This window comes from Nerophis lumbriciformis, linkage group LG04, assembly GCF_033978685.3.
Source record: "Nerophis lumbriciformis linkage group LG04, RoL_Nlum_v2.1, whole genome shotgun sequence".
Lineage (NCBI taxonomy): Eukaryota > Metazoa > Chordata > Actinopteri > Syngnathiformes > Syngnathidae > Nerophis > Nerophis lumbriciformis.
Window position 1 is genome coordinate 37734888 of NC_084551.2, and position 23476 is coordinate 37758363.

The following is a 23476-nucleotide window of genomic DNA, read 5'->3' on the forward strand; positions in this document are numbered from 1 at the left end:
TATGGTTCAATACTGCTGTGGCAAAATCCGCTTTAAATTACTTTAGTGTTGAGGTCTCAAACTCACTGCCCACCTACCTAACTTCCAAGTTCAGTGTAAATACGGCACAAACACAAAAACAACAGTTCAACATGTAACATGTCAGTAAACACACATAGGACAACTACTACGTAAGACTATAGGGAATAATCAACAACTATATTATCTGTAATTGTATTATATGTAACTTTAGCAAACAAGACAAGCTGAAAAACAATACCCACTTCCAGTGCTGGGATTGATGTCAGCTCCCGGAATGCCTTGCGTCACTTTTTAGTAAATAATTGCTCAAATCAATTGTTTAGAGTTAATAGTTAGTTGTAGTAAATGTCCTGTGTATGTTATCTACATGCTGGATGTTCAATAACATTTGGTCAGACCTTTATGTGGTGACCTCCTTCCGTTTCCAATCTGTTAATCTCTTTGCGCGTTCCCTATTGGCTACGGCTTCCTCAAATAACAGCAGGTTCCTGAAAACAAGCTGAAGTCCCTTTGATATTACTGTTAAAGAGGTCCAATGATGCAAAACCAACTGTTCTTACTTGTTGGTACCTGTGTTTGTGTATTTGGGATCCACATTAGCCTCGAAAATTGGCTGAGATATTTATAAGACAATCTTGCCTTCTTCCAAACTTGCTCCAAACGAGTCGTTTTGAATTTGAGATGCTTGTGTCATATTTTGTCTTAGTCACATCAGTGAATATCTCCAAATATAGTAGAGGATTATCCGAGGAGTCCGCCATTTTTAACCAGTTGTAGTCCAAAGTTGTAGTGTTGCTCCTTCTTTTTCTCTATTCTCTTCTTGTGGGACAGACTGGCTCATACATGCACACGCATCCTCCACTGTTGCCATTTCGAATAAAAAAAGTAGCATTCAGTTCTACGTTATATCTGTCAGTAGACTGGATATGGAAGCGCTAAAAACTACAACATGCCAGGTGGGGTGGATACCCGAGTGAAAGGGGGCTGGGCCTGAAAGAGGACTTTGGCACATAGATAAGACGGCCCACAAAACAGTGCATTCTGAAGAGACAGTTAAAAAGCGGCTTGAAGATTGTCTGTAAAATCAAATTATGCAAAATTTGGACCAAAGCACCGTCATTACATGTTATGTAGACCACAAGGAAGTCTTTTATCACATGTTATGTAAACGACAAGGAAATGTTTACAATGTAGAAAATACAATCATAATATGACCCCTTTAATAAGGGCAACTGCACTTTTTGGGGAATTTTGCCTATCATTCACAATCCCTATGTAAGAAAAGAACACATTTGTTTTTGGTTTTTTTATGCATTCTAACTTGTAAATAAACTTTAGCAAAAATACGCAAACAATGGAGTCAATGGGAGTCGCTTTATTTAGCCTATAAAGGACTCTAAAACACATCCATAAAAACTCTATCATTGTTTTATATTCACACTGCAAGTATATCATATTTTAATATTAGATTATTTTATAATATTTAATGTAGTAACAGGCACATTCATCATAATATGTCATATTTACGTATTTTGCTCTTTTTAAGAATACAGCGTAATAATTTCACAGGCGCATTACACGTTTGCTTTTCCCTTCAACAACAACACTACTACTAATCGTGGCAGACTTCATGAGAGCCATTAAAGGCTACTTTGGGACAAATGATGATCCACAACCTCATATTCTTTTAGCATAAATATAGGGCGGATGAGCTGTAAGTTTTAAAAGCGATTTGCAAAACGTATCCAGCTTTAGCAAAACACTAAGCATCATGCAGCAGTATTGCAAACTGCTAAACAGGAAATACAAACTACCAACATAATAAAACAATCACCTACTGTAAAACGTTTTTTCTCCCAGGGATCTTGACTGATAGGATGTGCTTATATTCACGTTTAGATTAAGTAATCATGATCCACACGAAGGTTTAAAAAAAGTGGCATCTTTTCATGTCTTTCTCTCCAACTCCGGGTATAAGTTAAACGTCACAGATGAATAACTTCTTGGTTTATGACTACAACCTTTTAGTATTCAGGTGAATATAAAATTGATTCAGAGGGTATCAGTATGCAGTAGCAATATGTCAATATGTCAACACTGTAGCTGCACAAACTCACTACCTCTGTGTGATGATAGCGCGACTAAAAAGAGTTTGCCTGCGTTATTGCTTATTATAACAATATCACTAATACTTGGTTAATACTCAGGTCCTGAGATGTAAATAGAGTACTGTTGGCGGTTTTTGGATGCGTTTTAAGAGTGATTTAGAGTCCGAATGGATTACTCCCATTATCTGCATTGATAACCACCTATAATGAGTTAATTATTACAAATTACAATGCATAAAATGAAAACATTCAATTGTGTTCTTGTTGTCTTTCATAAGGATTGTGAATGATATGCAAAATTCCAAAAAAGTGCAGTTCCCTTTTACACCTACCACAGTTCAGGCATGCGACAACTTCTTGTTATACTTTTTAACAAGTAAATTACTTGGCTGAAAGTTGATTATAGAGTAAATAATTGAGGCAAACCAGCGTCACCCAGACTCTACCTCCATGGGACACCAAATAAGTTGAGTTGAAGACCCCTGATTTAGTGTGTGTGTGTGTGTGTGTGTGTGTGTGTGTGTGTGTGTGTGTGTGTGTGTGTGTGTGTGTGTGTGTGTGCAAGACAGGTGAAACGATGCGCTTAGACTACGTCTACACTGCGGCTAAAATGCCGCAATCAGATTTTTTCCACCTGACTGTTTACACTGCAAGTAAAATGTGATTTTTATCAGACCTCAGTGTAAACGCACACAGGCCCCAATGTGGCCTCGACATCACTTACATGTGCACTTCGATAAAGTGAAAACAAAGGAAGTTGACCGGGGGAATTCACTACTACTACAAAATAAAATAAAAGTCGCAACACATTAAAAATGTGTGTTTTTTTACGTGAAAGTAAATAAAAGTAATACAATGTATAAATGGATGTATATAGTGTAATATATTTAGGAGGGTTGTAATTAAAATTAAGTTAATGTTTTTTATGGCTGTCAATTACAGGAGACATGGACATTAGCGTGGATCTACGTTAGCTATATTTTTCAACTCACATGTAAGCAAATGCGCCACAGCGTTAATTTCGGTCTTTAGACAATCGCCATTTCTTCGGAATTAAAATATATACTCATGTATTACATAGAGTCTATTATTCACGCACTATTGACAAGTGATGTACCGAAAATGTGGTCATCTTAAATGCAAACCGAAACCGGCTGTTGTGATGAAATATCAATTTCTGCTGGAGACTGCGTCTTTCCAGCGCACATGAATGACGTAAGCTTGCCCAAAGCTGAAGAAAAAAATCACATTCAGGGCACAGCATTTAGACTGAAGTCACATTTGAAAAGATCAGATTCCAATCGGATTCAGGACTACCTCCTGATGTGGCCTGAATCTGATGCCAAAAGATCAGATTTGAAGGACTTTAGAGCGTTTAGACTGGAAAAAAGAATCCGATCTGTCTCACTTGGGGTGCAAAAAAATCTGATTTTGTGTGCAGTGTAAACAGGGCCTTAGTCTGCAAAATGTGAGCCGAGAGAAAGTGTGATTTATTATTTACTATTATTTATTTATTTTTTACAAACAATTAATCCTTTCCACCTTTTCTTATCTATGTATTCTTCTACTGAAAAAAATCCAACACCACCATTCAACAATTAAGTTTCAAGTATGAGCATAAAAAGTCTTAGCTGAGGTAAAAAACAAGTGTCACTTACCTAAGAACACCGTGAAATCTCTCAAAGCCAAGGTCCTCAGCAGTCAAAGCAGCTAAACACAAACACTGCAGTATCAGAGCATAAAACAGCAACAGACCATAGTGTTTTACAGCTAGTCATCCAGAGAGTGTATTACAGCTTGTCATCTAGAGAGTGTATTACAGCTCGTCATCCACAGAATGTATTACAGCTAGTCATCCAGAGAGTGTATTACAGCTAGTCATCCAAAGAGTGTATTACAGCTAGTCATCCAGAGAGTGTATTGCAGCTAGTCATCCAGAGTGTATTACAGCTAGTCATCCAAAGAGTGTATTACAGCTAGTCATCCAGAGAGTGTATTACAGCTAGTCATCCAGAGAGTGTATTACAGCTAGTCATCCAGAGAGTGTATTACAGCTAGTCATCCAGAGAGTGTATTACAGATAGTCATCCAGAGAGTGTATTACAGCTAGTCATCCAGTGTGTATTACAGCTAGTCATCCGGAGTTTATTACAGTCATCCAAAGTACTATTTGTGTGACTCATTTTAAAGACAAAGACTGTGTGAAGGAGTGTAACTCAACAGCCGTAAGACTCACTGGATTGCTGCTGCTGCTGCTCCTCAGGTGGTTGGCTGCTCTGCGGCTCTGGCGTGCCTTCAGTTTTTGACTGTGCCTTCATTTTAGTATGGGTATTCAGGCTCTGTCCCTTGGCCCACGTAACCAGGCAAAATTCTGTGGAGGAACTGGAACAGGCCGACTCCAGGATCTCACTCAGCGTGGAGCACAGAACCGTTTTCTGCTCCTCCTCTGGCATGCATAAACAAATCCGGCAAGATTTAATATGCATAGGGAAAAAGTAGTTTGGCGTTTCAAGTAAGTAATCTACCGGATATGTGCCGCCAGTCTGACGTCTCTCGGTTAAAGAGAAGGGTCTTCAGGAGGAATGCCTGCAAGGAGCAAAACATGTACTTAGCTTTCTCAATGGGTTGTTTCTCGATTTGTCTTTTTGGAGTATTATATCAAATGATTTAAAAATAATCATACCTGCACGGGTACAATTACAGCACACGGCCCTCCTTCAAACTGCTCCAGTGCTGTGCGTTCACTCTGACTGAACACAAACCCTTTGATGGAGAATTTTAAAAAAATACATGAATAAACCAAAACTATAGCTGGCAATTTCACTATGTACACAATAAGAAAATATATTTATTTAGTTGGACTTTACCAGCATGGTGCAGAAAGGATTACTGCACAATTACTTACAATGGCATCAATAATAATGTGTGCTAATTAGGACTGTCAAATTATTATTATTTTTTTTTAAATCAGATTAATTACATTTTGGAATTTGGATTAATCACAATAAATTACAGGTGATTACTCAATTGCATAATTAAAAATTGCTTAAGAAAAGACCCCAATATTTGTACACAAATGCAATTTTATTGTCAAAAGGTCAAGGCATGTTAAGCATTTTGCTTCCAAATTATTTGAGCAAACCTTGGTAAAAGTCTTATCTAAAGTTCTTTCAGGGTTTATATTGGAGTTAGTCAGTCTCCTCACTCATTTTTCTACTGACGTATGCATTGACCTGATCACTTGTACGGTCAAAATAAATGACATGATCAATCTAAGTGTGTTCATGATTAATGCGATCATTTTTTGTGATTAATCACATGAGTTAACTCATTTATTTTGACAGCCGCAGTGCTAACCTGACCCTTAGAAAGTGATATTAATAAGGACGGGCGGCTGTAGATGACTACCATGTATCCAAGAAGAATGACAGAATCGTTTATCATACTGTTTACCTGTCCTTCTTAAATAGCGGGGCGGGCACCCCGGCACGAGTGTGGTGCGATGCTAGGAGGGGTGCGTGTGACCTCGGGGAACATGCTTTTTTTTGCCGTACTAGAATATGATGAAGCGTAGGGAGCACTTGGCTTCAATGTAACCATGGTGGGAGATGAAGAAAGACCGGTGTGTTGTTTCCTTTAATGTTAATGAGCTTACAATGTTATGCAGAGATATAGTGATAACAATTTTCTTCACAAATTTTACTATTTATAGTCACGCAAAATATTTTCTTCTTCCACGAGGGGGCATAACAGAAAATATTTCAGAAGAACTGCTGTATACCAGTGATTCTTAAACTGTAGTACACGCGCCCAATCTAGTGATACAATAAAAAAAATCACTTAATTAATTATTGTAATGGCGTGACTCGAGCCGTTATTAAAAGGTTGTTATCAGCCTTCAATGGAAGTCATTACAAGCCGACTACTGTTGGCCGTAGTTGACGCCAAAATTAACAATTAAGACACAAACAGAACTGTCTTACGCCATCATTTCTATTACTCAACACACAAGATTCTATCACCCAACACGTGAGAGAACTGAATGTTCTCCACTTTCTCCGCTTAGGCCCGCCCTTTCCCAGCCTCCAAACCAATCAACAAGCAGAACACATGCAAACAAAGACGAACATTGGCAGAGAAAGCTGCATGTAACAATGATGCATTCAAGGACATTGAAAACTGCTAAACATTGAATAAACTATATTTGGAACAAAGCATAGAACCCAGTCAGATACAATATAAAAAAATACTAACAATTAAAACCATGTTTTATTTTCCTATATTCAAACACAGTGTCACTGTTTCAACTGTGTAATGTTAAATATACTTGTTAAATAATACCTCTGCATTGTTATTGAAGTGAAGTGAAGTGAATTACATTTTATATAGCGCTTTATCTCAAGTGACTCAAAGCGCTTTACATTGTGAAACCCAATATCTAAGTTACATTTAAACCAGTGCGGGTGGCACTGGGAGCAGGTGGGTAAAGTGTCTTGCCCAAGGACACAATAGCAGTGACTAGGATGGCGGAAGCGGGGATCGAACCTGCAACCCTCAAGTTGCTGGCACAAAACACACTACAATCTGCTACCCAATAATATATAACAATTCTTCTCAACATAAGAGAAATATAATCTTAGAGAAAAATGTAATTTAAAACATTTGTACCCAAGCACATGCAACACTTAAGACCTTCAGTATATCAGTATGTGGAATTAAACTATGGAATGGATTAAGCAAAGAAATCAAACAATGTACTAATATGATCCACTTCAAGAAACTCTTCAAACTTGAAGTGTTTACAAAGTACAAAGAAGAAGAACCATGATAAACATTCTGAATTTATTACATCCATCCATTCATTTTCTAGATAATCTTACTCATCTCACCATATGAAATATAACTTACTTCACAAATTATCATTTATTTATTTTTATTATTACATATGGAGTTTATTGTGAATAAATTGAGAAACAGTAAGTGAACAAAAGTTTTAGTTTAGCAACTGCTATGTAAAGGAAAAGGGGTAGTATTAAATAAACTCTGCTTCATCCTACTCCTTTCCAAACATGTTGAATAGAGAAATTGGAAATTGTGATGTATCATGTTGTATGCATGCATGTTCGAAATAAACTCAAACTCAACTCAACTGTAGACAAGTGTGACCTGTGTGCACCAAAACAAGGTGGCCATTTGGCTACAAATCAGAAAGTATCAGAACTCTGGTAAGGTAAAGCACTACATATGGTACAGATTACAAATTGATACTAGTGTTTTCTGTTCAAACTTAGCGTTAACTTTTCAACGACAGTCTTGGCATCATACAGTACCTTGCGTCCATCTGCGGAAGATGGATGGCGAAACTCCCCCGCTGGGTGGTCTTCCCCACACCAGATCAAGCAGCTCCTTATTTAGCTCGGACATGGCCACTTTCACTGGGGGTAGATCCATTGCCACTCAATCAACAAGCCAAGGTCTGTTAAGGCTAAATTGCAGGCTCTTCGGGTCGGCTGAGAGTCCACTTCCCTGGGCAGGTAGAGCCTGTGGCATTGGCCACAAGCTACCTGTCTGAAACAAGGTACGTCTTCCTCTCTGGTCTGGCAGGACACTGGTTGGTACGAGGGATGACATCAATGTGGCGCCTTTAGCCTGTCAGGGGATAGGAGGAGTACATATGTTAGGCAAGAACATACCTGCCTGCGAATGGTATGTACACACAGCCTGCTCAGTGGCCTTGTGGTTAGAGTGTCCGCCCTGAGATCGGAGTTCAAACTCGGCCGAGTCATGCCAAAGACTATAAAAATGGGACCAATTACCTCCCTGCTTGGCACTCAGCATCAAGGGTTGGAATTGGGGGTTAAATCACCAAAAAAAATTTCCCGAGAGCGGCCACCACTGCTGCTCACTGCTCCCCTCACCTCCCAGGGAGTGAACAAGGGGATGGGTCAAATGCAGAGGGTAATTTCACCACACCTAATGTGTGTGTGACTATCAGTAGTACTTTAACTTTAAACTATGAACAATCATGAATAGTAAAGATGGATACATCAGAAGCTAAAAGGCTAACAGCTAATTGCTGCAAGGAATGAATAACGATACAAGTGACGATAGCTGACAGCAGTGATACGATTCCGTGACTACTTTGTTTCGTGGTATGAATTCGACGTATTCTACAATTTAAACCTGGATGTGCTTGATAGGTAATGCTAACGTAGGTTAGCATTAGCATCACTACAGCTAACCTCCCGAGTGCTTGGAAATGTAATTCCCCATGACATTACATACATGATAACAGGGTTTTGTATTGTGTGTCAATAGCAATAAGATGATAATGTAACATTACCTGAAATATTAATTCGAGGTTCTGTATTGAATGCGCGATGTCATTAATATTGTCAGCGACGCCTCTTGTGTCATTTGTATTTACAAGGGAGGCAGGGCAGCCTCTGCGTAAAACTACCGTGCTCGTTCATTGGTTGAAATTCAGGACGTCACGGGTACGTTCTCGGTACGTAAAGCCATTGGTCCACACGTCTTTCAATCAAAAGAAATCCCGCCCCTGGTGAAAACTCATTCTGCACAATGCATCCCGCGTAATATCTTGGGTAATTAATTATTACATATATTAGGGTTGGCATTGGGTGTTATTTTTTTTTAAATTTTATGATAAAAAAGAAACACAAAACACAGTCGGTTTATTGTGAGTGTTACTTTAAAATGTTGTTGTTTTAGTACTGGTAAAATGGCCAGTGCGCTTCCCGTAGTTGCCAGGCGAGAATCTCGGTTCACGCATGCGCATCATGTCCTCTCCCTCAACAAGTATTTCCATGTGTTTCTGAGGCTTGACTTGGTACAATATTTTACTAGTGGAAATATAAAGTGCCGTTTTCTCAAAATGGGAGGACAAGCTAAGGGTAAAAAGAAAGGCAAACCACGGAGGAAAGAGAGCCGTACCGACAAGGGTAAGCAGAGTTTGCTGTGATGTCAACTTGTCAAGTCAGACACGGCAATGCTAGTTTTTTTGTTATCTAAACTCATTACATTAAATTAAACATGACTGGAAATGGTGGCTAACCTCTTAATGCATTTAGATCCCGGAATTGTGGCACTATCAGCGCAGGAGAGGATGCAAGTGAGAATGCATATGAAGGCAAAGAAGAAAACTGCTGCCAAGTACTCTATTGAGCAACTCCTAGAAAAGGTATAGATCCATGTTCCCTCTAATTTTTCATGTGTGTGAGCAAACGCAAAAACTCCCTGAGCATTCAGTGGAGCCCATGTGAGCAACATTAGACGTGCACACTGTGGCTACACCAGCAGCAGACCTGTCCCAAACCTGACTAAATAACAAGTTCAATCTCCATCCATCCATCCATTTCCTACCGCTTGTCCCTTTCGGGGTCGCGGGGGGTGCTGGAGCCTATTTCAGCTGCATTCGGGCAGAAGGCGGGGTACACCCTGGACAAGTCACCATCTCATCGCAGGGCCAACACAGATAGACAGACATAAATAAATAAATGATAAATGGGTTGTACTTGTATAGCGCTTTTCTACCTTCAAGGTACTCAAAGCGCTTTGACACTACTTCCACATTTACCCATTCACACACACATTCACACACTGATGGAGGGAGCTGCCATGCAAGGCGCTAACCAGCACCCATCAGGAGCAAGGGTGAAGTGTCTTGCTCAGGACACAACGGACATGACGAGGTTGGTACTAGGTGGGGATTGAACCAGGGACCCTCGGGTCGCGCACGGCCACTCTTCCACTGCGCCACGCCGTCCCAGACAACATTCTCTTATTATTATAATCAAATGACAGCAGTCATTTCCATGAGATTATTTTTTAATATAAGTGTTTAGGCCCACTTACGATGACAATAACAAAAATGTGTGTTTTTCATGACGTGTGTACTTGTTTTGTTTGTCTGGGTGGAGGTCTTGCTTTGGAAATAATTTGTACCCCTTTCAGACATTGCATTTAGTTCCCATTAAAACATTCACATGTTGCACAATGACATGTAAGCAGGGATCATATGTACATTCCTGCAACTTCCTGTTTGTAAAAAATATATTTTTATTAGTATTTATTTAGTATACTAACAGCATTTCATGATTAATATTTATAAATTAAGATTCCTAATAAATGACACTAGAATAAGCACACATTTGATTGGTAAATCATAGTGTAACGACCTGGAATGACACTTTATGTGTGGTGTTGGAGTTGTCTGACTTTTTGTGTGGCTGTAAACGCATCACTGGCTAAATGCCATATGTGCATGTGTTGGCGCAAGTGAGAAAGAGCGAGCGGCTGCTGTTATAACAAAGTTGTTTTTGGTCTGGTTTGTACTGCAGAAAATGACCACTTTTGCTAGATATAATTTTTTTACTAATGTTTTGGTGATGTGTTTAATAAAGAGTTTTGCTCAGTAAAGTGATCGATTGAATTCATGTCCTCAAAGCGTCCTGACAAACGTTACAATATTTGAACAATGATGACGAAAACTGTTTTCTCTGTCGTGTCTGTGTCGAAAATTGTTATGCGCTTATTTTTTTATTTGATTTTGTGCATGGCATAGATTTGCTGTGCGCAGAGGACGCTTGAGCAGTGCGCAATTGCACAGGCGCGCACCTTAGAGGGAATGTTGGTATATAAATATATATATATATATATATATATATATATATATATATATATATATATATATATATATATATATATATATATATATATATATATATATATATAAATAAAACGTCCCTTTTGTCACGTCAACCTTATCATGCTGCTTTGTGTTGCACAGACAGAAGAATGCCTGGACAGCTTTGACTTTGAGATGGCTGGACTGTACTGTCAACGTGCCTTGGACCTGGAGTCCACCAACCTGCAGGCTCTTGAAATGCTGGGACACATCTCCTCTGAGCTTGGAGACACACTGAAAGCTAAGGGGATATCCTTTATCTGTTGTTATCGCACATCATACCTTGTCGTAACTGGTGCTCCTTAACTAACTTACGCTTTTCTGCGCGCTGTGGAGCTGAGCCCTGATGCAGGCCACAGTAAGTACATGTACCTGGGGCAGAGCCACACTGGCCAGGAGGCTGTAGATTTCTACACCAAAGGAATACAAGTCCTGCTCTCTGCACTGGACAAACAAGCACAAACCACTGTGAGTTCCTACTGATTGAAATTTAAGTGCAAGTGCATTATAATCTATTCTCACAAGGTGGTGCTGTTGATTTACTAAAGCATCAATTGAATGCCTGTTTCTGTGTTTTAAAGAAAGTGACGTCAAGGGTAGGCACCATATCATAACGTTATAATGTTAAGCAACATTTCTAATGGGAGGCACAGATGGTGGCAATTATTTTGGTCAGGTGCATGCCATGTTGCTGCACAGCCTAATAAAGGCATGTTTTCCTTAATATAAATCATGCATTTCATTTCACATGGTACCATTACATAGAAGTGTTTTATCTAAAGCTGCATGTACACTACTTGAAAACCTCAGATATACAGTACAGGCCAAAAGTTTGGACACGCCTTCTCATTCAATGTGTTTTCTTTATTTTCATGACTATTTACATTGTAGGTTGTCACTGAAGGCATCAACACTATGAATTGGCACATGTGGAGTTATATGCTTAACAAACAAATGTGAAATAACTGAAAACATGTTTTATATTCTAGCTTCTTCAAAATAGACACCCTTTGCTCTGATTACTGCTTTGCACACTGTTGCCATTCTCTCGATGAGCTTCAAGAGGTAGTCTCCTGAAAGGGTTTTCACTTCACAGGTGTCATAGTTTTGATGTCTTCAGTGACAACCTACAAGGTAGGGCTGGGCAATATGGCCTTTTATTAATATCTCGATATTTTTAGGCCATGTCACGATACACGATATATATCTCGATATTTTGCCTTAGCCTTGAATGAACACTTGATGCATATGTGAAGTTAGTTTAGATAGTTTAGTTTATTATTCTTCGGTCAATCGTCAACAAAATAAACAAACAGTTGTACATTCATAGATTGAAAATGAAAATGTTGCAGACCGGAAGGGTTTAGGTTGAAGTTGAACACTTATTGCGCCTAACCCTATAAACAATGTCAAGTACAAGATGAACTTCCGAAAATTATCAAATGTCCTTTGTACAACATATAAATACACATTATACACAACATAAACACAGTTCAATTATATACACAGTAAAGGCACATAATCACAGCAGTATGATGATTCTACTTGTCTACATTAAAACATTTTTGTTCATACTGCATTAATATATGCTCATTTTAAACTTTCATGCGGAGAGGGAAATCGCATCTAAGTCAATTTACCAAAACTATTTATTTAACAGTTAGTAAGCAGTGGCACAAACATTCATGTCATTTCCAAAACAGAAAGTGCAAGATTGTCAGAGACATTTTAAAACAAGCTTTGAGTGCACTTTTGTGAATGATGTCACCAAGATGACTTATCAAAACAACACAAAATTAAAGTGTACTTTTTGTACAGAACGCCACTACTATAGTTTAAAACAAATAAAGTGCTCTTTTGTGCATGATGTCACACAAGATATTTCAATAACTGTCAAATAAAAATGAGCTACTTAATAGAAAATGTCCTTCGCTATGTGGTAGGTTACTGCGGACGTTATCTCCTTCTGTTGTTGATTTTTTTTTTTTTCATACGGTGTTGATGTGGAAATAGTTGCTTCGGCATTTTGTTGGTGTGGCTCCGGCCGAGATGTTGACATGCGGAGTTTCAAGCACTCTTCATTCTCTAGCGGGTGACTTTTCAAATGATGTTACATTAGCAGTGCTGCTACTTTTTGTAACAACGCTTTTGCCGCATAATTGTTGAACATATATTCCCGCTTGAAGCCAAACCACTGCCAGACGATGGATCCTGTGCTGTTTTTCTTGGGAATTCTTCCTCCATTTGTTACCAGATACTTTCTCTCTCTCGTATTACCACTCGCACCTCACCGTTAGCATCACAGCTAACGTTACCATGTCACTACCTCTCTGCTCCGCGGGAGCGTGTGACATTGCACACGTGACGTATGTAAGAAGGTGCGCTTGTTTTAAGTCTCTGTGAGAAGGAGAGACAAGAAAGAGTGGGAAGAGCATGTAGTGTAATGCCCGCAGCTAAAAGCAACCGCGTGAGAACGTATACTCGAATATCACGATATAGTCATTTTCTATAACGCACAGAGACAAACCCGCGATATATCGAGTATATCGATATATCGCTCAGCCCTACTACAAGGTAAATAGTCATGAAAATAAAGAAAACACATTGAAATGAGAAGGTGTGTCCAAACTTTTGGCCTGTACTGTATACAAAAATAAAATAAAGTGTGGTATGTCATCATTTGCTTTGTACCAACTTTATGGGTTTAGCTCTTGTAATACATTACTCCAGCTTTAGGTGATTTACATTAAGGCTGACGAACGTTCAACACATAGTGATTAAAAGGGGTGTCGGACTCATCTTAGATCGGGGGCCACATGAAGAAAAATCTACTCCCAACTGGTAAAATAGCGGCACGATAACTTAAAAATAAAGACAACTTCAAATTTTCTTTGTTTAAAAATAGAACCAGTACATTCTCAAAATGTACAAATGATAATGTTGTTTTTTTTAATTAGTATTCCATCTTTATTTGTTGTTATTTATACTTTCTGAATAAATTATGTGATAATGTTCATCAGTCAACTCATTGGTGTTAATTTTCAACCTATCAAGATAAAAAAAATATCAAAATCAAATTACAAGATGTTATTTATGTAGTTTGCTCATTTTCCTCAACTGGTGCACTAACATGTGGTTTATTTTTTTTACAAAGATACAAAGAATTGCTATTGCGACATCTACTGGACACATTTAGAACAGCGGTTTCTTTCATCCAAAAATTTCGGCTCATTTTTATACTTAGCAAACTCATCACGCGGGCCGGATAAAAACTGTTTGCCCACTCGCCGTACATCTGACACCCCTGCTAAAATGTTGCAATCATCATAAACAGTCATTCATGCACAGTATTCTTGATGCATTAAACAATGATGATACATACTGAGATACAAAACATTTTAGGAAATAGTTTTACAAAATAAATGTTTTGGGTACACATCAGTATATAACCAACCGTGTTTCCCACAGGACTGCCATCCATCTGTGGTGGTGAGTAGATGATGGCAGGTAGATGACGTTGAGTTTGTATAATTCTTTGTCAGGAGGTAGTCCTGGGCAGATAATTGAGCAAGTCAGTATGCCGATTTTGTTGGAAAGTGATGGTGACAAAATAAGACAACACTAATAACTCAACCCAGTTTTTCCAATTGGGAAAAACTGCACTTCAAGATGTTCAACATATATTGACATACTTGCCAACCCTCCCAGATTTTCTGGGAGACTCCCGAAATTCAGCGCCTCTCCCGAAAACCTCCCGGGACAAATTTTCTCCCAAAAATCTCCCGAAATTCAGGCGGACTCAGGTCTGTGCGGACCTGAGTCCGCTTTCCCACAAAATAAACAGCGTACCTGCCCAATTACGTTATAACTGTAGAATGATAGAGGGCGAGTTCTTGGTTTCTTATGTGGGTTTATTGTTAGGCAGTTTCATTAACGTCCTCCCAGACCCAGCGCGGCAACAACACACAACAACAGCAGTCACGTCTACCGTAAAGCAGTTTGTCTGCCGTAAACGCCAATGTTGTGACACTCTTAAACAGGACAATACTGCCATCTAGTGCATTTGATGAAAGCACTTTTGTGCGTGCCACACATTAATTTCCATATCAGCATGGTTAGAAAAATAGTGACAGAGAATAGAACAAGGATGGACAATTCAACCCTTAACTCAACAATGAGTAGATGAGTGTTATCTGTGTGTATATGTGTAAATAAATGAACACTGAAATTCAAGTATTTATTTTATATATATATACATATATATATATATATATATGTATATATATATATATATATATATATATATATATATATATATATATATAAAATTAAATATATATTTATAGCTAGAATTCACTGAAAGTCAAGTATTTCTTGTATATATATATATATATATATATACACTACCGTTCAAAAGTTTGGGGTCACCCAAACAATTTTGTGTTTTCCATGAAAAGTCACACTTATTCACCACCATACGTTGTGAAATGAATAGAAAATAGAGTCAAGACATTGACAAGGTTAGAAATAATGATTTGTATTTGAAATAAGATTTTTTTTACATTAAACTTTGCTTTCGTCAAAGAATCCTCCATTTGCAGCAATTACAGCATTGCAGACCTTTGGCATTCTAGCTGTTAATTTGTTGAGGTAATCTGGAGAAATTGCACCCCACGCTTCTAGAAGCAGCTCCCACAAGTTGGATTGGTTGGATGAGCACTTCTTGCGTACCTTACGGTCAAGCTGCTCCCACAACAGCTCAATGGGGTTCAGATCTGGTGACTGCGCTGGCCACTCCATTACCGATAGAATACCAGCTGCCTGCTTCTTCTCTAAATAGTTCTTGCACAATTTGGAGGTGTGTTTTGGGTCATTGTCCTGTTGTAGGATGAAATTGGCTCCAATCAAGCGCTGTCCACTGGGTATGGCATGGCGTTGCAAAATGGAGTGATAGCCTTCCTCATTCAGAATCCCTTTTACCCTGTACAAATCTCTCACCTTACCAGCACCAAAGCAACCCCAGACCATCACATGACCTCCACCATGCTTAACAGATGGCGTCAGGCATTCTTCCAGCATCTTTTCAGTTGTTCAGCGTCTCACAAACGTTCTTCTTTGTGATCCAAACACCTCAAACTTGGATTCATCCGTCCACAACACTTTTTTCCAGTCTTCCTCTGTCCAATGTCTGTGTTCTTTTGCCCATCTTAATCTTTTTCTTTTATTGGCCAGTCTCAGATATGGCTTTTTCTTTGCCACTCTGCCATGAAGCCCAGAATCCCGCAGCCGCCTCTTCACTGTAGATGTTGACACTGGTGTTTTGCGGGTACTATTTAATGAAGATGCCAGTTGGGGACCTGTGAGGCGTCTGTTTCTCAAACTAGAGACTCTAATGTACTTATCTTCTTGCTCAGTTGTGCAACGCGGCCTCCCACTTCTTTTTCTACTCTGATTAGAGCCTGTTTGTGCTGTCCTCTGAAGGGAGTAGTACACACCGTTGTAGGAAATCTTCAATTTCTTAGCAATTTATCGCATGGAATAGCCTTAATTTCTAAGAACAAGAACAGACTGTCGAGTTTCAGATGAAAGTTCTCTTTTTCTGGCCATTTTGAGCGTTTAATTGACTCCACAAATGTGATGCTCCAGAAACTCAATCTGCTCAAAGGAAGGTCAGTTTTGTAGCTTCTGTAAAGAGCTAAACTGTTTTCAGATGTGTGAACATGATTGCACAAGGGTTTTTTAATCATCAATTAGCCTTCTGAGCCAATGAGCAAACACATTGTACCATTAGAACACTGGAGTGATAGTTGCTGGAAATGGGCCTCTATACACCTATGTTGATATTGCACCAAAAACCAGACATTTGCAGCTAGAATAGTCATTTACCACATTAGCAATGTATAGAGTGTATTTCTTTAAAGTTAAGACTAGTTTAAAGTTATCTTCATTGAAAAGTACAGTGCTTTTCCTTCAAAAATAAGGACATTTCAATGTGACCCCAAACTTTTGAACGGTATTGTATATATATATATATATATATATATATATATATATATATATATATAATAAATGATAAATGGGTTGTACTTGTATAGCGCTTTTCTACCTTCAAGGTACTCAAAGCGCTTTGACACTACTTCCACATTTACCCATTCACACACACATTCACACACTGATGGAGGGAGCTGCCATGCAAGGCGCTAACCAGCACCCATCAGGAGCAAGGGTGAAGTGTCTTGCTCAGGACACAACGGACATGACGAGGTTGGTACTAGGTGGGGATTGAACCAGGGACCCTCGGGTCGCGCACGGCCACTCCTCCACTGCGCCACGCCGTCCCTATATATATATAATATGAAATACTTGACTTAGTGAATTCTAGCTGTAAATATACTCCTCCCCTCTTAACCACGCCCCCAACCACGCCCCCCCCCCCCACCTCCCGAAATCGGAGGTCTCAAGGTTGGCAAGTACAGTGGGGCAAAAAAGTATTTAGTCAGCCACCGATTGTGCAAGTTCTCCCACTTAAAATTATGACAGAGGTCTGTAATTTTCATTATATGTATACTTCAACTGTGAGAGACAGAATGTGAAAAAAAATCCAGGAATTCACATTGTAGGAATTTTAAATAATTTATTTGTAAATTATGGTGGAAAATAAGTATTTGGTCACTTCAAACAAGGAAGATCTCTGGCTCTCACAGACCTGTAACTTCTTCTTTAAGAAGCTCTTCTGTCCTCCACTTGTTACCTGTATTAATGGCACCTGTTTGAACTGGTTATCTGTATAAAAGACACCTGTCCACAGCCTCAAACAGTCAGACTCCAAACTCTACTATGGCCAAGACCAAAGAGCTGTCGAAGGACACCAGGAAAATAATTGTAGACCTGCACCAGACTGTGAAGAGTGAATCTACAATAGGCAAGCAGCTTGGTGTGAAAAAATCAACTGTGGGAGCAGTTATCAGAAAATGGAAGACATAGAAGACCACTGATAATCTCCCTCGATCTGGGGCTCCACGCAAGATCTCATCCCGTGGGGTCAAAATGATCATGAGAACGGTGAGCAAAAATCCCAGAACCACACGGGGGGACCTGCTGAATGACCTGCAGAGAGCTGGGACCAAAGTAACAAAGGTTACCATCAGTAACACACTACGCCGACAGGGAATCAAATCCTGCAGTGCCAGACGTGTCCCCCTGCTTAAGCCAGTGCATTTCCAGGCCCGTCTGAAGTTTGCCAGAGACCACATGGATGATACAGCTAAGATTGGGAGAATGTCATGTGGTCAGATGAAACCAAAATATAACTTTTTGGTATAAACTCAACTCGTCGTGTTTGGAGGAAGAAGAATACTGAGTTGCATCCCAAGAACACCATACCTACTGTGAAGCATGGGGGTGGAAACATCATGCTTTGGGGCTGTTTTTCTGCTAAGGGGACAGGCCGACTGATCCGTGTTAAGGAAAGAATGAATGGGACCATGTATCGTGAGATTTTTGAGCCAAAACCTCCTTCCATCAGTGAGAGCTTTGAAGATGAAACGTGGCTGGGTCTTCCAGCATGACAATGATCACAAATACACCGCCCGGGCAACGAAGGAGTGGTTCCGTAAGAAGCATTTGAAAGTCCTGGAGTGGCCTAGCCAGTCTCCAGACCTCAACCCCATAGAAAATCTGTGGAGGGAGTTGAAAGTCTGTGTTGCTCGGCGACAGCCCCAAAACATCACTGCTCTCGAGAAGATCTGCATGGAGGAATGGGCCAAAATACCAGCTACTGTGTGTGCAAACCTGGTAAAGACCTATAGTAATCGTTTGACCTCTGTAATTGCCAACAAAGGTTATATTACAAAGTATTGAGTTGAATTTTTGTTATTGACCAAATACTTATTTTCCACCATAATTTACAAATAAATTCTTTAAAAATCCTACAATGTGAATTCCTGGATTTTTTTTTCACATTCTGTCTCTCACAGTTGAAGTGTACCTACGATGAAAATTACAGACCTCTGTCATCAATTTAAGTGGGAGAACTTGCACAATTGGTGGCTGACTAAATACTTCTTTGCCCCACTGTATGTATTGAAGTCCAATTTTCGATAACAGTATTTTATTTTTATGTTCGTTTACTGATAATAATTCAACACTTTTGACCTTTCAATTACAATGGTAAAAAAATACCAATGAGAAATACAAGTTTATTGCGTTTGGAAGGGATACTTGCAATATTATTATTATTGTTCATTTATTATTACATCAGTGTTGAAATTGGTCTCAACGTAATGCTGTCAATAATATTTGGAGCAAAAAGTCGTCCAGCAAAATTTGGTATTGTCCAAGGCCTACCAGGAGGTTATATAATTGTTGAGGTTTGTTTGTTTGTTTGTTAGAAACATAATGAAACTTTGAGTTAATGTCCAAAATGGGATAATAAACAGGTGATTAGGTTTTTAGGGCTGATCCAGATAATCTCTGCTATATTACTTTACGTTTTTGTTATGTGCCTCAACTTCTCAGTGTGTGTATCCTAGCAGCACCGCCACCACTCACAGACACATAGAGAGTCGATGACTGACTAGAGGGTGCGCTTTGTTTATTGTATTCTGCTATAAATAGCTCAAAAAGGTATGAGCAGACTTCGATTAAAAATTCAGGAAATATCAGAAATGGAATAAGGAACAATTAATTAAAATTTTGGCGTGATCCGGATCACCGTCTGTATTGAATATAATGAAGGATTCTTTACTATTGGGAGACAGGGCCTGGCTGAGCTCTGCGCTCTCCAAATGCTATTCTAGTTTTCATAATTGTCCATTGCGAGCAAAAATCATTAACAGCAAAACAAAAATGTTCAGAAATACTAATGGACTTTCTTATGTCGCTTTTTTTGAGTGGGGTGGGGAGAAAGGCTTTTAGCACCTATTTCTCAGAGATTAGCGATATTTAAAAAAAAAAAAAAGAAAAGACAATCTTAAGGGGTCTGAATACTCGTATATAGCAACAATGATGCTAAATTAACAAGTTGCTATGTCTTATTCTCTGGCAGACCAGTAACATATGAGGTGTGTTGATAAGCAGTGTCATGGTTATGATGCCATGTACTTTTTAAAATGTTTATGAGAGAAGTCAAACAAGTATCATCTAATCCAGTGGTTCTCAACCTTTTTTCAGTGATGTACCCCCTGTGAATCTTGTTTTTAACTCAAGTACCCCCTAATCAGAGCAAAGCATTTTTGATTGAAAAAAAGAGATAAAGAAGTAAAATACATCACTATGTCATCAGTTTCTGATTTATTAAATTGTATAACAGTGCAAAATATTGCTCATTTGTAGTGGTCTTTCTTGAACTATTTGGAAAAAAAGATAGGTTTTTATTTATATTTCTAAAGGATTTTTGAATTGTTGCTATTTTTAGAATATTTATAAAAAAATCTCACGTACCCCTTGGCATACCTTCAAGTACCCCCAGGGGTACGCGTACCCCCATTTGAGAACCACTGATCTAATCTAATCAGTTGTGGCGGTTCATATTTATGTACAGTACAGTATGTAATAATAATAATGTATTTATGACAAAGACAATTATAAATATTTTTTAATAGGTATATATTTGCTTTTGCTTGTAAAGGGGTAGTACACGGGTCAAGTAAGAAACCATAACATTTTGATGAGGCTCTGAATAGAGTTGGAGATTCAGGAATGGTTTTCCATGGTCAGAATTGCATCACCCTTCTGTTTGTCATCCCCCCAAAAACAGGAATTATCCTTTTAACTTACTGATGGACAAACATTGATGACATGATGGACATGTTGTAGTTACTGTTTACAGGTAATACTGTGCATGGTTATTAGGGATAGCTCAATACCACTTTTCCATGTCTGATACCAATACTGCAACATTGCATATCGACCGATACCAATCCAATCCCGATATCAACCTTTTTTTCCCTCCTTTATTGTTATAGTTACATATTTGTAATGTATGCATATATTTTGCTCAATAGAAACCTGTTGAGTCTGTGTATATTGCTATTTCAGCATGCCTCATGTGGTAGAGTGATTGGCCCCCAACCCGATGGTTGCGGATTTGTTCCTCAGTACCCCTGTGACCAAGTTGAAGTATTCTTGAGCAAAATACTGAACCCGCGGTTTCTCCTGATAATGCGTCATCAAAAATGTGGTAATAGTGTCAACGCGTTTTGAGTACCTTGAAGGTAGAAAAGCGACAAACAAGTACAATCCATTTGTTACTTTTTCTTTTTTTAAACTCTAGATGCATATAGCTTTTAATAGCATTTTTGATTGATCATCAGACTTATAATAATCAAATCAAACTTTACTTATAAAGCACGTAAAAGAAATGCAACATAAGCTTAAAAACAATGCTAGGATAACCCACCTCCCCCATCCATCATCAGCCACAGGCTCTCACAAGCACAGACACACACACACACACACACATCGATAAATGCATCTAAAGATGAGCTAGGAAAAAAAAAAGATTATAGATCCGGATGCTGGCACAAATCCCTTTTGTTGAACGCTGGAAAGTAGAACTAATAAAACATGTACAGTGTTGGAATATTGTCTCCAAGCTGTCTCATGTTGCTGTCTGACCTCACGACGCACATTGTCTAATGACGTATTACGTTATCCTCGCCCGCCGGAGTAGTTAAGGGAATCGTTTGAAAAAATTACAAGCGATTCCAAAGAATTAAAACACTGGGAACCGGTTCTGACGCAGAACCAGTTTTCGAATCCCATTCCTAGTAAGAACAATAATTAGGAATAAAGGATATATTATGGGTAAAACATATGAAGATACAAATATATGTACAGTATATGCAAATATATAATAAATACAAATAGTATAAATAACAAAAATAAATAGTAAAGTATAAATGACTTCAGTAAAATTAAAACATATTAAAAGCTAGTTATTATGCAAAAACAAACCACAGTGGCATGGCGCAGATATTTATAAAACAATCTTGCCTTCCTTCATACTTCCTCCAAACGAATCGTTTGAAATTTGGCCAATTTGTGACGTTTTTCCCATTGGTGACGTCATCTGATATCCCCATGTATGGTAACGTTTTACCTGAAGAGCTTTGCGCGTGTTTGCCATTGTAGTTCAACGTTTTAGTCAATAAGTTCCTTCTTTATCTTTATCCTGTTGTTGTGGGGCAGAATGGCTCATACATGCACATGCATCCACCACTGTTGCCATTTCTAATACAAAATAGCATATAGTTTGAACTTAATCTGTCAGTAGACCCTATAGGGAAGCACTACAAACTAAACATGGCTGATGCAGTCGAAGTGGAGGCACGTTAACAAGACCGCCCACAAAATGGTGCATCCTGAAAAAACGGTCAGAAAGCGGTTTGGTGATGGTCTCTAAAATGTAATTTATACAAATTGTTGATTTAAGAACCACTTTACATGTTCTGTAGACCACAATGAAGTGTTTTAAATGTAGAAAAAGAATGTTAATATGACCCCTTTAAATAAAAGCCAAATCAAAAAGGTGGGTCTTAAGCCTGCTTTAAAAACATGAACATTTTCTGCAGCTTGAAAGTCCTCTTGCAAGCTGTTCGGAGGCCATAATAGTGGAAAGATGCCCTCCCGTAAGTCTGTGTCCTGACTTTTTGAATAATTAGGAGACGAGTGCCGGAGGATCCCAGGGTCCATGAGGGTTCGTAGGTTAAAATCAAATTGGAAAGATAAGAAGACCTAGTACCATAAAAGCATTTATAAACCATAAGAAGAACGATCCTAAAACAAAGGAAGAGCCAATGCAGTTATCATAACACTTGTGTGATGTGGGCCCGCCTTCTGGTCTTTGTCAGGATATGTGCAGCAGAAATTTGGAGTATTTGTAGGGATGCACTATTTTTTTAGAAAGACCGAAATGCAGGGCATTGCAATCATCCGTACGACTTGTAATACAGCTTGATTATAATAAAAGCATGCATTTAGCGTCTCTGTGTTGCTCTGGTAATAAAAGCATGCATTTAGCGTCTCTGTGTTGCCCTGAGAGTGAATAGAGCAAACTCTGGCCATAATCTTAAAATTATTAAAAAAACAATTCATGTTTTATTTTTAATATGTGCTGAGAGTCGAAAACAATGCACAGACTTTTCACTCAGAGTGATAATGTATAGTGGCAAACAATAATAGATGCTCTCCGTAGACACTCGCAATTCTAAAAATAAATGTAGTCACTTCAACATGAGGGGCAGATTGTTTTTCATAAAAATTGAGCCTCCACAACTGTCAGTCGGTTCCTCTTTCCATGGATAATAATTGAGGCTCTCACTTTTTACACTTATTGAAACAAAAAAATCTACCAATATGGCAGTAAATTGAATGACTCTTGCCATGGCTCAGCTTTCTTAGCACTAGTTGACTGTAAAAACTCTGCATGGGTTTGCAAATGTTTGATCACATTTGTGGTGTTGTAATGTCAAATTTTGCTCCCGCTAATGAGACATTCACGCCGCGGAAATTACAGTCTGTGTCTTTACTCTTTTTTTTGCATGTAAAGTAACACCACACAGCTAACATCACAACAACTTTTGGGCTGTACGAATAATCGATTATAAATTGTAACTGGATTATCCAATTAGGACTATGT

The 23476-nt window shown here is 38.6% G+C and overlaps 2 protein-coding genes across 3 annotated transcripts in view; one reads left to right on the forward strand and one right to left on the reverse strand.

The window, feature by feature from the left end:
- Positions 1 to 8605, reverse strand: part of mindy3 (MINDY lysine 48 deubiquitinase 3) — a 57079-nt gene extending 48474 nt beyond the window's left edge. Inside the window, exons 1-6 of the mRNA XM_061954603.2 lie at positions 8473 to 8605; positions 7460 to 7778; positions 4813 to 4892; positions 4655 to 4715; positions 4366 to 4575; positions 3788 to 3839 (exon numbers count right to left, since the gene is read on the reverse strand). Coding sequence (XP_061810587.1) covers positions 3788 to 3839; positions 4366 to 4575; positions 4655 to 4715; positions 4813 to 4892; positions 7460 to 7580 — 524 coding nt within the window. The 5' untranslated portion in view covers positions 7581 to 7778; positions 8473 to 8605. The remainder of the gene's footprint in view (positions 1 to 3787; positions 3840 to 4365; positions 4576 to 4654; positions 4716 to 4812; positions 4893 to 7459; positions 7779 to 8472) is intronic.
- Positions 8606 to 8894: 289 nt separating this feature from the next.
- Positions 8895 to 23476, forward strand: part of LOC133601510 (uncharacterized) — a 130236-nt gene continuing 115654 nt past the window's right edge. For both annotated transcript variants that reach the window (XM_061954610.2, XM_061954616.2), the window contains exons 1-4: positions 8895 to 9091; positions 9221 to 9330; positions 10939 to 11085; positions 11152 to 11304. In XM_061954610.2, coding sequence (XP_061810594.1) covers positions 9025 to 9091; positions 9221 to 9330; positions 10939 to 11085; positions 11152 to 11304 — 477 coding nt within the window. In that variant the 5' untranslated portion in view covers positions 8895 to 9024. The remainder of the gene's footprint in view (positions 9092 to 9220; positions 9331 to 10938; positions 11086 to 11151; positions 11305 to 23476) is intronic.